This window comes from Protopterus annectens, chromosome 9.part0 (genome assembly GCF_019279795.1).
Source record: "Protopterus annectens isolate FY-2018-M chromosome 9.part0, PAN1.0, whole genome shotgun sequence".
In the NCBI taxonomy this organism is placed as follows: domain Eukaryota; kingdom Metazoa; phylum Chordata; order Ceratodontiformes; family Protopteridae; genus Protopterus; species Protopterus annectens.
Window position 1 is genome coordinate 599,772,500 of NC_056743.1, and position 18,656 is coordinate 599,791,155.

General features: G+C 41.6%; 1 protein-coding gene across 1 annotated transcript in view; it reads right to left on the reverse strand.

The window, feature by feature from the left end:
• The window catches only part of DOCK5 (dedicator of cytokinesis 5), a gene marked incomplete in the record, with an annotated part of 3,482,443 nt that overhangs the window by 310,953 nt on the left and 3,152,834 nt on the right, over positions 1–18,656 (reverse strand). The window contains 3 exon segments of the mRNA XM_044083155.1: positions 10,662–10,838; positions 12,160–12,246; positions 13,739–13,823. Of these exon segments, the coding sequence (XP_043939090.1) occupies positions 10,662–10,838; positions 12,160–12,246; positions 13,739–13,823 (349 nt within the window).

The window sequence follows — 18,656 nt, forward strand, 5'->3', positions numbered from 1 at the left end:
GGTAGTTGAAATCGCCCATTATTAGGGTGCTTGGTTGAACCCTAACATTTTCCAGTATATCAAGAAAAGAGTTGTGGGAATCCTGGGGCATGGTGGGGAATCTGCAGCAAGCTACAATTTGGATTGTAGTTTTGCCCAGAGTTAGTTGCACTTTGATAACCTCGGATGCAATATGCTGCGCAACGAGCCTGGAGGTGTGGGTTATCCTTAATGAATATGGGCACACCTCCACCTTTGGTGTTCTGGTCCAGGTTAGATGGCAGAAAAGTGTGGTATGAGTTATAGCCTGGTAATGCAGGGGTGCTCTCTAGAGCCTTGAACCAAGTCTCAGTCACTGCACAGATAACGATGTTCTCCATTTTAAGGAGTGCCTAGAGTGAGTGCATTTTGAGATTTAGACTTCTAGCATTGAGTAGCATTACCCTCAGTTTTTGCTTGCGTGTTCCTGTTACGGTGGTGAATTTGTCATTTGAACCTTTCCTAAAAAAGGCACTACAAGGGCGGCAAGAGCCTTAGCCAGTATCCGGAATCCCAGGGGCGACAGGTACAGGCCATCTCTGGCAAAGCATCGTGGTCTGTCCACCATGTTGTCCCAGGCAGACCGATACTGGATCCCCTTAGAATGACACGAGAAGCTTAGCCAATTGTTGAAGTCAATCATTTTGTCCTTGTACTGCGGTATCATTCTGGGCGATGGCAAGATGCTACTGAGGGCTAGGGTCATACCTGCCTGGGCTACACAATCGGAAAGCTCTTCCATGTCTCTTTTCATGTAGTCCAGGGAGGTACATCTCAGGTCATTCACACCACCATGGACAATTGAGTCATATTTGTACTTGTTGCAAAGTGACCTGAGTGAGTGGGTTATGTGGCAGATCCTGGCAGCTGACAGTAACTTTTCCTTGTTTAGCCTGGTGAGTGGGACATCAGTGTGCCTGACTATAGAGTCACCTATGACTAGTGTGTTGGGTACGTTGGTTTGCCTTATGGACTGTGGTTTATTGGCACACTCAGTCTGTGGGATATGTATCATTTGGGTTGTGCTGGGGGGTGGAGGTTGCTTGCATTTTTGCTTTGGAGGTCTCTGTTGCTTGAGCAGATTATTATTGAGAGCCTCTGCGAATGTTTTTGTTGCTATGTGTGGATTTTGGTGGTGTAGGTTTAGTGAGACTATGTGATGAGTGTGGTGTGGTGCAAGTGTTTACCTTTTCCTCTTGACTGTCAAGTTCAGTCTTGGTTAGAGAGAGCTTTACCTCCAGTTTGGCTAGATAAGTGCATCTCTCACAGGTTGTGGTGTTGGGTGGTAGGAGGAGAGGGTTGTCTGTGTACATGAGGCAACTGCTACATTGCCTCAAGAAGCCCAGATTCATCAGATAGACAGCAGAGAACACTGGGAGCTGACCCTTGGACATGCCTGAATAAAAAACTACTTTCCTCTAGGCAAGTGAGGAAAGTGAGTATAAGAGCTGTTTTTCTCTAAGCAAGTGAGGAAAGTAAGTACAAAAACTGTTTTCCTCTAGGTAAAGAGAAAGGTTGATTGCTGTAGTAAGTTGTAGCTTATTTAGTGCTAACAACAAGTTATGGACAAGTGCTGAGTGCAAATAAGCAAATTCAAGTGCTAAAACCAAGAATCTGTACCTGGATCTAGTGGTAGATAGGCTACCTAGTGCTTACCACTCCCACTGATAAGCTAGAATGCTTCCCTCCAAAACAGAAACGCTTGGGGGGCTCAGAAGCTTACAAACAGTCCTGCATACAGCAAATCTGTACCTGGACTAGACTAGTTGCAGGAAAGATGGGAAACAAGTGCAAACGCGGGCTTTTAAATCTATTAATGGTATAAAACATTTCAGTGAAGAGTATTCCAGAGTGGCTATCACCAATTCAGCATATAATTTACATACTTTATTTATTGGTTGATTGAGACTTGATTAATGGGAATGTCTTACTGGGTAGGGGCCCATTTTCAGTGGCTGCCCAGCGAGAAAAACTTCAAAGTACTACAAAACATTTTAACAACCACAATTTTTACAGTCTTTAAAAATAATACAAGAAAACAAATACAGTTTAATTATACCAAATTAGACATAATATGAAAACACTGGCTTAAATTGTCTAAGAATAGGTGCAAGTTATATGAAAATGATTTAATACTTAGAGAAATTTTAGCCAGTTTATAGGGCAGTTAAAGGCAAGTTAGTACAATACAAACAGGAATTGTAATATGAAGTGAGAGAAAAGCATACTTATGGCATATTCAGAGAGAAAGCCAGGGAAGAGAAACTGATAGCAGTAAGGGAGTGAGGTAAGAATGGAGAGTAAAGAAGATGTAAGATACGAATAGATATTTGTTCACATTTAGGGATATAGTTTATCCTGGTGTAGATCAAGAACAGCTTTGATGAAGTTTCAGAATACTGAAACGAAAGTGCTTATTTGCTATTAACGGTGTTTGGTTCAGTTTTGACGGGGTATAAACCTTTTTGTTTTTTCACAGTTTGGGGTTTACAGTGCTCTACCCAGAGCACGAAAAGACCCAGCTTTTGGCTAGGAAGTGTTTCAGAATAATTTTGAAGGATGGGAGGGAGGGTACTGACTTGATGGATACAGATAAGGAGTTCTGGGCCTTAGCAACATGGTCCAATTACAGACAATTACCAGCAGATTTGATGGGTTTGTGGACAGATAGCAGATTTTGGATACTGGATCCAATGACCAACTGGGAACACGGTTGTGTAGAATGTTATTTAGTGCTAGACAAGAAAATGGATTTGGGATAATTGTACAGGTGGTAAGAAGCTGTGTATACATTATTTGATGGGTTAGTTCTAACCAATTTACACTTCTAGTGTGATACAGTGGTGGCTCTGAAAGGAGTACTTGCTGCAAATTTAGCAACTTTGTTACAGCACTGTTTAAGTTTTGATTTTTGAGATGCCTGAAGATTAGCAAGGATGGACACATCATAAAGTATAGGGAAGAGATAAGTACTGGCAAGTGTAGTTTTAACTGCATCAGTGAGAAAGTGTTTGGCTTAATAAAGCATCCTTAGTTTGTCTTATTCAGTTTTGCATATGCAGATAAGGTATATGCATTACGTGTGAAATACACAGCAACTTTGCTGCAGTGCGACGGTGGTGGCAAAAATGTGGCTGTATGCACTTATGAATACTGAAGCCATATTGGCAACCACTTTGCCTCTCAAGAAATAAAATGACAGCTAATAGTCCTCCCCATCTTCCTCAGATGAATACAAACCTGCCCTGGGTAGGAGCTGAAATTGGTAATGACTGGCTCCAATTCAGAAGAGGGGAAATCTTCTAAACCACTTAGAGACTATGATATGGAGATAGGTGTCTTGGAGATCCAAAGAACAAATCCAATTCCCTCTGGATAGGCATAGGAGGAGTTACTGAAGAGTGATCATGTGAAAGACACTGTAACTGCAGCAGTTTAGGCTACTCAAACCTATAATGGGCCAGATATTCTTGGTGGAGTTTGGTACTTAAAAGAATGCTGACAACATCTGAGCTTTGCTTGTCTAATAGGGCCTCCTCCTGGATGGCTTTTTTTTTTTTGGAGGAGCTTTTGCACTTCCTTCCTTACTTAGCAATTCTGACAGGGTATGAAATCTAGCAAGGGTAAAGATGGTGGAAAGGTGGGGAATGTGGTATTCGTTTGTCACAAACTCCAGAGTTTACTCTTTCATGGTTATTCTGAACCAAGTTGGGGAATGGAGTAAGACCCTCCTAACTGACTCCAAGGACATGAAGCTGAGGAAGGAGTCAGAAATGTTGTAATCCATACTGGGACTGACAACAGCTTTCCTAATAATGACAGGAACCCTCGTCTTCTTTAGGACATTGGCCCTGATGGACAACTTTGCTCATACCCAGCCTCCTCTTGCTAATGGGATTGCAGGTTATGCCAGGCACACACAAAACAGACTCCTCTGCATTCGGGTTAAAGAATGCTGTGAAGGATAAAAACAAACCTGTGCAACCTTTAGGGTCTGTTCCTTCTCTTTATTTCCCTTCACACTCTCATTTATCTCTGGACTGAATAGCAAAGGCTCTTTAAAAAGGAATTCCAGAGAAGATTCTCTCTTGCTCTCAGCAAATGCAGTCAAGTACATCCAAAAGAGAAAGTAAAGAGCAGTGTTAGATCTTAGTCATCTGCAGCACTAATGGCTGTTCAGTGAGATGGAGGTGGAAGCCTCAAACCCTGACAAAGTTTTTCATGGAATAGTGAGTGAACCATTATGTCAGAAACTGCAGTTCATTCATTATGTCCCCCTGAAAACAGATGTGGATGAAGCATTTTGGAAGATATGAACATTTGTTTCCAAAATATTTTCATTACCATGGATACACTAATGAAGGACAAATAACTGATGTTGGGGGGGGGCAAAAAATGTCAACAGCATACGCAGTTTTGTCAATCTTTTTCTTCTAATGCCTCTTAGAAGTATTGCTAAAATGGGCAGAGATAAAGCAGCTCATTATACTGTACTGGAGATTCAGTAGGTCAAACGTTTAATTTTCTGTCAGGAAATAGCATTTTCTTACAGCATCATCACTTTGTGGCAAGGGTAGCCATAGCTACCGTGGGGATGTGCTTAAGCCCAATATCCTAAGGAAAGTGGGAGATGGAGAATGATTGGCTGGGGACTCTCCTCAACAGATATTCTACAATATATACAGTTGTTAAAACATCTCACAGTCAGAACTCTCTTAGTAAAAAAAATATCAGAAAGTCTGCAAAATAAAAATATATACACCTGAAAATCTCTTACTAAAAAGATGACAACCTGAAAAACCTTCAGAATACAAAAGGCAACTGGGGATGCATTTTTTAAACAAATTTAAAGCCTTCATTGCAGGAAATAACTGAAAATAAATAGTTGGGAGTGTAGCATTGTGGGGTAGGCTGGTGGTTTAGCAGCATCCTGCAGTCCTGTGATTCACTGCTTCAAGTCTTCAACTGTCCATCATCTGACTGAGCAAGTGCTTCCATGTCAGCCCTGAAAAGAGGTACTCATGCCTAGTGTGTTCACCCAACATACAAATAAACAAAATAGGAAGCCAGCACTGGCACCCTAAGAAAGTTTTACATATTAAGCATACTGATTCAGGCAGCATCAGTGACACGTTACTGCAGCTAGATCCATTTTATGCCAGATTAAAGATAAGCAAATATTTCATTCAGGTGATACATCAATGTATCCACAGAGTTATACCATTTACTTATTACATGATTAAATGGCTAGAGAAAGTAATGCATCAGATAACTAAAGAAAAAAACTTCAACTAACGTACTTAATTCAGACAAGAAATATATGGCAAGACAATATAGCCCACATTTTAAGTGAGGCAGGGTTTCTTTGAGACTGAAATATCCACACACATACAATATTGGGATAAAACAAGTCTGCTACTACACTCAGATTCAAACTGACAAAATCTTGAACTATAAAGAAAGCAAGCCTAAGGTCATAGCCACTTTCACAGCAGCAGAACAAAATATGGACAAGAAATGTACAGTAGAACAAGCAAAGAACTAGAAAGCATACAAGTGCAGTGGAATATGTAGGAAATTAGTGAAAGAGTTAAAGGACAACAACGGGATATTAAAGCAGACTACTCAACCTGCTGTCTCTTTTAGTCCGTGTTCATAGATACAGCCTTGAAAAATCATCCATGCGGCTTTAAAAACGAATCCACTCAACTATTTTCCCTGTTAGGCTTCTTACCTTTCCGTACTGTTTTACTTTCACTTTGCAAACCAACTTGAAAAACTTCTAGATGGCTCTGAAATGATGATGTCACATCTGCCAGAGCTCTTGTTCTAGCTACCGGGACGTTTCCTCCCCCAAAGTGATATAATCTCCGCCTGATTTGCATGCTGTATAGAAGAACCAGTAGACCTCCCACATTGTGATGTCAGAGCTGGCTTGCCCAGCCCACTCTTAACCTAGCAAAAATGTCAAATTATAATCTCACTTTTCTCAAGAGCTCTACCGATATGTGACAAAGTACAGGCAGAAGCACAGTAACAGCTGCAAAAACTAAGAGCATAAATTTGCAATGACCATGCCATTAATTGCATGATTTTACATAAGAAGCAGATGTCTGACACAATTAATCGACAACACATCACATCATATTATATGAAGTATGCAACACCATAATTTTCTTAAATTACCACTTAAAAAAGCATGTGGGTGCTGTCATGCAAATCTGTGAAATATTTTGTGTTTATAGTGCATCATTTGTTAGCTATTTAACCAAACAGGAAGGAAAAATAAGTAGGCGTTTGATGCTTTGCAAAACAGTGATTATTCCCAGTGCTATGGAGTTTGGTTCTAAATTTGACAGGAGGAGTGCAACAAAAAAAGTCTCCCACTATAAGGAAGGAAAGGCTGACAAGAAAACAGTACATTAGTCTGGTCACCCCCTGTGAGCTGTCAATCACATGCAGATAATGGGTCAAATTACTCTTAGCTCTTTGACAGCTAGGGAAGGTAGGTGTGAAGGGGGAGGGGAGATACCTTGAAGAACTAGATTTCAGCCTTCACAAAATAAATCAAGTTAGCATTTCTAAGAAGAAAGAGCAATAAAATGCACTTTCCAATTCTGTTCTGTAGCATTTGCACTGCTTGTGTTTGAAGTAGCCAGTGAAAAAAGGATAACATTTTAACCAAATGTAGGTGACTAACACAGCAGTGAATGCCTGTAAAATCAATGAAATGGCAGGAGCTTTAGGGAAAACGTGGCAGATCTGATGCAATTTTTTGGAGACAAGCAATGCATTCTGGGATACTTAGACTAAACAGTCAGAAGTATTTCAAGATGCCAGACCCCATGTGGTCAGAGTCAGAAATTACATATAAAACATCTAAAAAGCTCTCAATACTCCCAGAGTGGTGTTAAAATGTAGGAAACACCAAACCATGATGAAATAAATATGTTTTTTGAGTCTGTGGGTGCGGCTGTCCTTTAACAGAAATTGATCAAGATCTGAGTCACAAATGGAACTTGTGTCACACGGTGAGAGCCTAAAACGGGAAGCTCAAGAAAGCAGGCAACATAAACTGTTTCACAAAGTCCACACAAAAGAACATGTGCATCATGGAAATGAGAAATAGCATATCTACAGGCAGCCTGTGAAACAATTATAGCAGAGGACCTGCATACTGAAATGTACAGTGCAACATGGTGGTGCTCATGTACTTGAAATTATGCTCCACCTTCAAATGATATGCAAGTAGAACAGAAACAGTGGAAATGTGAACCACACAACACCACTGAAAATGAAGAAAGACTCGTATGTAGGATCACCTGACACTGTCTAAACAGTAGAATCAAAAAACAGTACAGATGAAAACTAAAAAGGTAGCATTCATTTTTTTTAAATCATTATCTTTAACAATGTTTTGTGTACTGACATAGTAAAAATTGCAAAAGCAATAGAAGTTTCAGGGTGTGTAAGCAGAAAGCAAAACGTTACAAAATGAGGATATCTAACTAGTTCCAGAATATTTGGGCAACTTGGTTAACATAGAATAAGTATATCTAAATATGCCAAGCAATATGCAAGACTTTGAAGTAAAGGTAGAAGCCGTCTTGTGTACAAAAAGGATAGCAATCTTGGCCAATATTAAACACTAACATAGTAGTGCTGTTAAACGCTAGTGCACTTACACACACATGTATATATGTGCACGTGTACCATTCAGGTGTGCCAGGTTAAGTCAGAAGCAGAGAATACTGAATGCTTACTTTGCAATTTTTCTTCCACTTGTTAAGCAAAAGAAAAGTTAATGTTAGATTAGGCAAATAAATGGGACTGCAACTGATGAGGTGAGCATCCATCTTGAGAATCCTTAGGTTGGACTACCAAATGCTGGGACAAATGGGCACACACAGGTTTTGTTCTCTCCAAGCTTTAGCTGTAATGGCCAAAGCCAAAGATGACTCTGGACTATGAGGGGCACTTTAAGGTCAATCCACGGCTTGCAGTGATTCAAAGCCACAGCACAGAGAACATACCCATGGTGAATACCCCTAAAACTAAAAACTGCTTGCAAATGCATCTCAAGTAACTAGCACCCCAGCATCTTTGTAAGACCATCAAGTAATGTGGCCTCAAAAGATCCATTACAACAGGAGGAATGCCAATACACAGCTTATTTTAGCAAAGGGGGGAGGGTATGCAAGAGGTGGCTCTCACCCTGGTCTTGAATATGGGACAGGGTCTTATGTCCCTAGGGTGGTAGATTTAGACATACTTCAAAAGTTTCACCATGGCAGGCCTAAATCAGTAGTTGACTACATGAATATAGAACAAAACAGGACAGGTACAGCCCTCTCATTTTTCTGACACCCCAAAGGATGGTTCTCTCAGCACAGTTAAACTAGAAGAGCCAGCCCTTCACAAGCCAGACCTGACTGGAACCTAAACTGCTAAAAGGAGGATACTAGATGCATTCTTAAGGGTTTTTAGTTATCAAAAGGGGGGGGGAGTTAGCAAACAATGCTTGCCTTGCAACAAATGTGACAGAAATGGCCCCTTCACCAACAACGAAGATCCCTGTTCTTTCTAAGGAGGCCATCAAATACAGCCTGACAGGTCTGAACATAAAGCACCTTCCCTTAGAAAGAAGCATACAGATATAAAACGCTTTCCTAACCCTCAAATAATGAAGACCTCAGCCACACTATTTTACAAAGGTACACTTTCAAGACTATGACACAAACTACTCAAAAAATACATATTAGAAAGAGCTAGCTTGGGAGATTAACTGTACAGCTAGCACTACAGAGACAAGGTCAGGAAGAGATACTTCTTGAGCTCAAACTCTGAGAGGCGCTTACACTTTTCTGGTATCAATTCTACCAAGAATTACTGGAATTTGGAAAGATAATATGCATGGTTAAGAGAACCAAGCTTCAATATGGTGGAGTACACTGTTTTGCAAACTCTGTGTAAAGCTTTACTTTTGTTGTACGGTGGCAATAACACAGCAACCACTATTTTAGGTACTACTGATGTAGTGAGGAGAGACTGCAGAAATGAGCTCTAGGATACTTTGACAGCAATCATTCCAACTGGTCAGGGGAATATTCTTGACACTGGTCACTGTGCTACACAGCTGGTGCCGCCAGGCTACCAAAATAATCTTAACAGCTAGCTTCAAAGGAGGAATGAAAAGAAACTGCAGTGGTTCCCTATCCTGGGAGTAACCCATGAGGCTTTCTTCCCCTGGTTTAACCCTGTCCTGGGTGCAACCCAGGGGAACAAGGCCTCATGAAATAAAATAAGTGCTATAACAAGATGTTATCCAAGCAGTGGTGGTGGTGCAGTACTGTTCTTGCTTCTCTCAGTAACAACAGTGTCACTACCAACAATACACCAAATTAGTATTTGAGGGGCAGGGAGCCACACACTTCATTCTACAATCAAAAACAATGGATCATTCACTGTTACTCATTGGCATTCAATAAGTAATCTCTTGCCTATGCCAGTGGCATACAGGGATAAATTCCTGACTATGGACCAGGCAACCAGAATTTGGTTAGCAGCTTGGAGAGTTTGACAGTGCAGAGAGTGAAGTATGGGTGTGTTAATCCTGTGGGGCCGAAATGAGCTGGGTGGTTCTGCTTGTGGAGCCCCAGTGGAAGACATGGCTGTGCTGTGTTGGCTAGATGGAGCTGAGAGGGCATTGCCACTGCAGCCATGTCATCATGCCTTGCAGTACACCACATGGCCTGCTCAGCACACACTATAAAGACAGCTGTCAGATCATGACAGGGGCTTAAGTTCAAGAAAATTTCCTCATCCAACTGCCACATGAGGACACCTTGCTTGGCCCATTCTGCTCTGCAGTGGCAGGAGGTGCACCCTTAGAGTCTGTGCATGATGCATAGTGGGAAAACTCCATGTCCACGTGCTTACTTGACATGTAATCCCCCTAGAGCAGGTCACACTAGAGATCCTGCCATAGCATGGCATAGCAGACAGGGGAATAGCATAAAAAGCAAAACATGTTCTCTGACCTTAGCCTCAGGTCCATGACCAAAAGACTAAGGGGGCTGTTCTACAAGATCATGCTAGCTGTAGCACCATAAGACACAACTCTATCAGACCACTGGTCTGTCACCACAAAGGTGAACCATAATGAGCTCAAGTCCCTGCTAACTACAGATAACTCTCTGTGAAGACTGGGAGGCTCTGAGAAATGTGGATTTACATCTGGGAGGGCAATGCCTCAGCCAGTCCTCAGAAAAAAGCACCTAGAGAAGAATCTCAGAATTACTCTCAGTCTCATATTCCTCCACCAAATACAGGACTCACATGATACTCTAAAGTGAAAAAAAATATATATATTAAATTCAAAAAGACTGCCAACACAGAACGTAAGGATTTCCATCTAGGTGTGTGCGTCATGCTACCTATACAATCTGCCTGTCAAATGCCTAGCAAAAAAAAAAAAAGCCAAATTCTGGTTAATGGAAAGGATATGCCCAACAACAGGGTCCATCAAGGAAGGCTCCCAATATTAAATCTATTTGATTTTTTAACAGTCAACATCTTCATGTACTAAACAATTCATTTCACAGCCTGCACATAAAACATGTTTTTACATTGTTTGAAATAACCTTTTCATAATTGGCGAAGCCACCCATGACAGCAGGGTCAACAATGCCATTCAGCAGCATGGACAGAGGATGCACAGGAAGTGAATGGTCACAAATGTGTTGCTGCACAAGATTACTTATCTTCTCATTGGTCTTTTCCATGGTCTCAATGGCATTCTCTAAGGGACTAATCTCTTCCTGGATAAAAAGAACAAATAGTTACACAAAAGCTAAGAGATGCAACTAACTTTCACAATTTGAAGAACACATTATACTTCTGGATCTATGGCAAATAAATCAGAAACCAAAATGGAGTAAAGCACTTAACAGGACAACTAGTATACTGAATTCTAATAATACCACTACTGCTTACACACAGACGTAGAACACAAAAGATGTATTCTCTTTTAGAAACATGCAGACATTCCATTGCAATTTAGGGGGGGGGACATGCTTAAACACTAATTCCACGATTTCACAAAGCTTGGAGAAAGGGGGTTAAATCTGGTTATCTTCTTTGACTTCGAATACTACAGGCAGCAGGTGTGTGTGTGTGTGTGTGTGTGTGTGTGTGTGTGTGTGTGTGTGTGTGTGTGTCACAGCTCCTGGAAATGGGCAAAAGAGTGAGGCTTGCCTTCCTCATTAAATTCAACGTAATTTTATTTTCCAGTTATCAATTTAAAAGACAATAGTTGCACATAACCAAAACAGGTATGTCTAAATCTATAACAGAATTATTTTTTGTCTCCTAAAAGATAACTTAATTCAAGTACCTTTTGGGGATCTAGGCGTGTGATCAAGGAATTAGTGAGTGATGCACTAATGTGTGATTAATGATGCACAATTCTGGGAATTCACTTTAGACATCAATACTGCATGGAAATCTATTTTCCACGAGATAAAGCACTTCTGGAGTTGGTGTATATAAGCAGCATGGATGTGGTGATACAGCAGTCCCTGTTGCAGGGGTTTAGGATGGGCTTGCCCCTTGCAAAACCATCTTTAGTGCTTTATTTGAAAAGGTTATTCACCTTGGATTGCTGAGACCATTTGTGACTGCAAATATGAGCTTTGATAAAATAAAATGCTGAATTTTTCAAAAAATTTTAATCAGTACATTATGTTTTCTTGTAGTTAAAGAAGTTTGTATTAATTTATTCTTTTATCTCTCTCCACTGTTTAACTGTACAAAACTCAGACATTCTAAACTACAAACATTCTTCTACTCAAAGTACTATTCTGGTTTATCTTAAAAATGGTTTTACATTGTACCACTGCAGCACAGCTTTTGCATATCAAAATGTCAGTCACTAGACTATACCTCCTTAGGCTATTAAGCAAACCCACACAAACAATTAAAACTAAATACTTTTCATGACACCGAGTTCCAGATTTACGAAACTATAACTATCCCTATCTTAGATATAGGACGTTTGGCATTACTGACTTCTACTGTCTGCTGTACCCAGTTAAGATCACAAGTACTTTGAAAACTTGAGAGAGCATCTTGTATGCTTACTGTTGTAATGGATTTCACTTCAAACCATTTCAGAATTCCAGGGAAACTGTATGCAGTGGTATATGTTGTCCTTTCAATCCACATAGTCTATATGAAGCAAAGAGCAAAAAATACAAGATAAATAAACCAGTACTGTACAATATAGGAAATTAAAGTAGCTTAATAGAAATTGTTTGTTTTCTTAACAAAAAGCTCTTCAAATTTTCTTAGGATTACTGCAAATTCAATTAAAAAAACAGGTGCACAAATTCAGAGTCAAATGAAAAAAAAACTAAAGGTTTTACAGACTGTTCTTTTCGGTGTTAGAGGTTTCAAAGCTTGGTGAAATAATCTGTGGTAAAGATGAAAGAGACACTTAACTCTGGGGAGCCAAAACAGATATAGAATACATCATATTAAGAAAAATAAAAGAGAAAACAGCACCCCCCCCAACAATGTTTTGTTTCTTTCGGCTTTTCCCAGTTAGGGGTCACCACAGCGGAACTCCGGTCCGCTAATGATTGGCAGTAGATTTTTGATGTGCTGGCGTGCCGGGCCTACCCCACAACCTTCAACGAAGGAACACCCATTCACGCATGTCGCCACACAGAAGACGCTCTAACTGAGAATCGAATGGGCAACGTCTAACTGTGAGGCGACAACGCTACCTCAGCACCCCCCAACAATGTAACATTAGGAAATCCAAGCTCCGCAAGTAGGACAGTTCTTGCTGGCTTTGTGACACACAAAGTTTGAACCAGACTACCCACCAAATGAACAAGGTTCAACTAGGGGCAAGGCCACTGAAAGAGCCAGCTGGGGAGAACGGACCACTGCAGCTCTTCCGTCCCACAGGAAGGGGCTGGCAGAGTCCCACACTGGAGAAAAACCTAGTACTAAAGCTTCTGCATTCTGAATTAGGGACACAAGCTCTCCAAACCGTGCACAAAATTTACAGCCACAGATCATAGATACATGGAAGGAAAGACCTGCACTGGCCCAGTATTGTGGACAGTAACCCACACCTTCTGGCTAAAGTGGGGGTGTTACCAACATACAGGAAAATCTCCTAAAATCTCATATCCCTGCCTCTTGACTCTCCCTTCCAATGTCTTACAAGGAAGAAATGGAGCTTATAACTGAGGCCATTCTCTGTCACTCTTAGGAATTTTCAGCCATTGGGTGTGTGGGGGTAAGTCAGGAACTTCAGTGGGTAAAAATAAGAAGGAAAGTGAAAGAAGAAAGGTCCAGAAACAGAAGATAAGACTGTATGCCAAGAAACGGCACAATAAACTAAAAAAGTGAAGTGCTATCAATGGAGCTTTGTTGTACTCAATCTACATGGCTAGATTCAAAATGAGCATCTGTAGAGAAGCACTAGGCCAACACTGATGCATTTTCTCTAGTTTTAAAGTCTGTGTTGACACACCCTAATTTTACTTACTTGGTGAACCAACATGAAATCAGAGCACATAAATGACAGCACTAGAATTTACCATTTGATATGCACACTGATGAAGTAAACTTATGGCTTTACATGACATTCTGCACTTTCAATCAAATAATTATTTTACAATAATGAAGCAAATGAAATACTTACCGCAAACTCATTTTCAGGATCCTTTTCTCCTTTTCGGAAAGGACGAGAGTACTGAAACTGCTGCACTTCATTTGCTCTGTAGTAGCTAATTACAGAATGTTTTGTTACATATTTCAGAAAGTTTTCTGCAAGCTTTAAAATACACAAGTTCAGCATTGACAAAAATCAGTGTACTTATTAATAAAGGCTGAGAACATTTTTTTTTAACTATAGATAGAATGTAAGAAACTGCATTAAACAGAAGATTACAACTAAGTTCACTGTTGTTCCCAATAAAAGCATTTAGATAAAGGACGGGACTTAAAGAATTGTGCTTACCAACAAGAAGCAAGTGAGACCAGGTTAAAGTTATTTGACAGGAATTCTGCAGTTGACAGCACTGCAGATCATCCAGCAGAGAGACAAATGAGAAACTTTGTAGTGATTAAGTATCATTTTTCTGCATTTTCTTGCTGCCTTTAGCTAATTCCGCATAAAACGCTGATTTTCTAGAGTTTCTGTGATTTAAAATGCTTGTTTCAGCTACATATTGTATTTATTTTACTGCCTGCACTTCAACAAAGTCGTTTTTGTGTTTAAATTACCTGTTTAACTGTTGTAGGCTAAACACTCAAGTGCGATAGCCATTTCTGTTCATTTAAAGTGTAATTTTGATTGTATCTGCTTTATTTTCTGAAAAAAAAAAACAACCCCCCCCCCCCCAAAAAAAAAATACTTGTTTTCCCACCTTTCTAAACTAGTATAGTCCAGTTTTCAGGTTAGTGCTGAATTCAGGGCTGTGTTACAAGTTTCTGTGTTTGCCCATACCTTACTTGGATAGAAGGAAGTTTCTCTGCTCACTGTCAGAGAGGCAGCTTTGAGCAGTCTATCTTTCCCTGGAGTGGTTTCAGCCCAGAAATTAGTAGTTTACTGGCCATTTTGTGCGAATTTCTCTCGCTTTCATTTCCCTGCTATAAAACCCACATTTGCGTGGTTTTGCATGCCAGGCAGTGCCAGTTAGCTAGGGTATAACTATTCCCGGCTCCACAAAGTCTACTCTTCAATTTTTCCCTTGGAACTAGACAAACTTTCAACTTAAGCACTCAAACCATTCATTTCTCATCCCGGCACTTGCTCAAAATTCATAGAAAGCACTTATAAACCTTAGCACTAGACCCCCCTATACTGTAGAGAAGGACAAGGCTCTCTATTCGACCTTACCAGCCAATCAGTAAAACAGTTCACTGTACCTATCCAGGCATGTCCAAAGAGCAGTTTCAGGTGTACTCTCCGGTCCAACTGGTGAATCTGGGCATTTTGAGGCAATGTCACAATTGCCTCATGTACACAGACAACCCTCTCTCCTCCTTCCACCAAACAGTAATACATGTGAGAGATGCAATTATACAGCCAAACTGGAGGCTAAGCTCTCTCAACCCAAGACTGGACCAGGCAGTCAAGAGGAGAAGGGAATTACTTGCATCACACCCACCAGTCTCACATAGACCTATGAAACCAGGTCCGGCAAAAAAACACACAAATACATGAAAACATACTCGGAGACTCTAAATAAAAATCTGCAAAAACAACAGAGACCTCCAAAGCAGACATCCAAGCAACCTCCACCCCCCCCCCCCAACACAAAACATGAAACACATACTTCACAAAATCAGTGTGCCATGCAATCACAGCCCTTAAGGCAAAATAACATACCCAACACACTAGTAATAGGTGACTCATAGTCAGGCACACTGACGTCCCACTCACTAGGCTGAACAAGGAGAAGGTTACTGTTAGTTGCCTGTCGGGTGCCAGGATCCGCCACATAACACAAGCTCTTAGGTCACTCCAGAACAAGTACAAATATAACTGTCATTTTCCATGTTTGTGTGAATGACCTGAGCCGTACCTCCCTGGACTACATGAAAAGAGACACGGAGGAGCTCTCTGATCACGTAGCCCAGGCCGGTATGACCCTGACCTTGAGTAGCATCCTGCTCTCACCAAGAATGATACCACGGTACAGAGAAAAAATTATCAAGTTCAACAATTGGCTAAACTTCTGGTGTCATTCAAAGGGGATCCAGTGTCTGTCAGCTTGGGATGACATGCTGCTCTGCTAAAGACGGCTTACACCTGTCACCCTTAGGCTTTCGAATACTGGCGAGGCTCAAATGACAAATCCATCGCCGTAAATAGCGCAAGTAACAAAAAACTGAGGGTAATGCTACTCAATGCCAGAAGTCTAAACCTCAAAATGCAGGCACTCCAGGCACTCCTCAGTACGGAGAAAATCGATATATGTGCAGTAACAGAAACCTGGTTTAAGGCTCCAGAGAGCACCCCAGCACTACCAGGCTACAACTCATACCATACATTTTGGCCACAAAACCCAGACCGAAATACAAAAGGCAGGGGGTGTATCCATATTCATCAAGGATACCCCACACCTCCAGGTTAGTGGCACAGCACAATGTTTCAAAGATCATCCACGTGCAACTAACAAAGGGCAAAACTGCTAGTCAAATTATAGCTTACTATAGATCACCCACCATGTCACAGGAACCCCACTCTGCATTCCTGGAAACATCGGGAAAGATAAAGGTCCTACCAAACATCTTGATATTGGCTGATTTCAATTACCCAAACATTAACTGGGAGAACTACTCAAGTAAAAACTCCATTGCCCAACATTTCCTAGAATTTATAAACTCAAATGCCCTGGATTAACTGGTCAACACCCCTACCAGAGGTGACAACATACTGGACCTGGTCATCACCAACATGGGCGACCTGTGTCAACCCCTCATTGGTTAGATCGGACCATAAACTAATCACTCTGGATATCCACATTCCGCCCCCACCCCGGTCAAAGAAATCACTGTGAAAAAATTTTCAAAGGCAAACTTCACGTTACTTAAGACCGAGGTGGGACGTTTCAAAGCCCCCATGCTAAAGGATAACGCTGTCCAAGCTGCAAAATCCTTTACTAATGCACTCTACGGGCACCTACAAGAATGCATGGATCGTGCTATCCCAAACAAAACCAAGACTCACTCCTCCAAGAAAAGGAAACCAGTCTGGTGGACCCCTGCCATAAACAAGCTATATGATAGAAGGAGGAAACTAGTACAGAAAAGAGTAAAATCCCAAGAAGGGAAGTCATCCCTGATCAGTATCAGCAAGAAACTACGTTCCCTCATAAAATCATCCACGGCTAGCTTCGAAAGAAAAATTACCATGGACTCCAAAGATAACCACAAGGCATTCTTTAGCTATGTCAAGAATCTAAGCGGCAATTTTCAGATCTGCTCGGAGTTAGTGCAGAATGGCACAAAATACACTGAACCGTACGATATAGCCAACATCCTGGCAGACAGGTTCAGTGCAAACTTCACACCCCTCTCACCCCCAAAAGGGCCCATAACTACACCAGAAGAATGTAGTGCCCCTGAAATCACAGACACTCAGGTTAAAACAGCCCTCTCCAAAGCCAAAAACAGCATCAATGGGACCGGATGGTGTCCCAGGCTGCGTCCTATACGAGCTTAAAGATAAACTAACCCCTCATCTAAACACACTGTTTAAACTCAGCCTCTCCACAGGCTATGTGCCCACAGAGTGGCGCACAGCAACGGTTATTCCGCTCCACAAAGGTGGAGCCACAATGGACCCCGGGAACTATTGCCCTATAAGCCTGACTAGCTTGGCCTGGCAAATCTATGGATCTCATTAACAGAGACACTGGGAACCTCCAAACACTGGACCCTACCCAGTTTAGCTTTGCTAAGGGCAAATCATGCCTACTAAACCTGGTGGACTTCTTTGAGACAGTTACCAAGGCTATAAACGAGGGAAAGGTGGTCCACACAGCCTACCTAGACCTCGCAAAGGCCTTCGACACCATTCCCCACTCAGGTATTATAGACAAGCTCACCAGCTTGAACATAAACCCTTACGTCACGAGATGGGTTGCCAACTGGCTCATGGACAGAACCCACATGGTAAGAGTTGTGGGAGCTAGGTCTGACTCTAAACCGGTTACAAGTGGCGTTTCCCAGGGCTCAGTCCTAGGACCCCTCCTGCTCGGCATATACTTCTCAGAGGTACAGGCAAGCACAGGAGGACTATGGCTGATCAAGTTTGCAAATGACTGCATACTAGGGGCTATAAACAACTCTCCGGCTGACACAGACATCCTCCAAAAGGGTCTCACTGAGACAGATACCTGGTGTCAAAACCATGGCCTCAAGCTAAATGCCAAATAGTGCATAGTCATCCCCTTTGGAAAAAACAAAGTACCCGCAAACTATCACATAGGTGGTAGCCCCCTAAACAGGAAGACGTAATAAGGGATATGGGGACCCATGTAGACAGTAACCTGTCCTTTGATAATCACATTGCCGAAGTAGTTAATAAATCCTTCTATGTGGCCCACCTAATCACAAAAGGGTTTGCATCCAGATCGAAAGAGGTCATTGGGCCCCTCTACACATCACTCATCAGACCCATCATAGAGTACAATGCCCCATTTGGGATGTACCTTACAATACACCTGCAACAACTGGCAAGACCACAGAAGTACCTCACCAAGAGGATCACTGGCCTCAAGCAGATGTGCTATGTAGCTCGACTAAAGAAACTCCAGCTGTACTCAGCTGCATACCGCCTACTCAGAGGGGATCTCTGCCTGACATACAAGGCCATGTCCAACCCAGAATTAATGGACATGCTCCACCTAAAGAAAACCATACCCCTTGAGCCACACGCTCAAGGGATCTAAACCTCACCACAACAATAAATAGGACGTGCTGGAGGGATAGATTCCTGTCCCAGAGACTTCCCATGCTCTGGAACAAGATTCCAGTCTACACGTCAGTCGCCCTGCTAGACAGGGGTCCAGGAAAGTAAATAATGTGGGAAGAAATAGCCAGGGAAT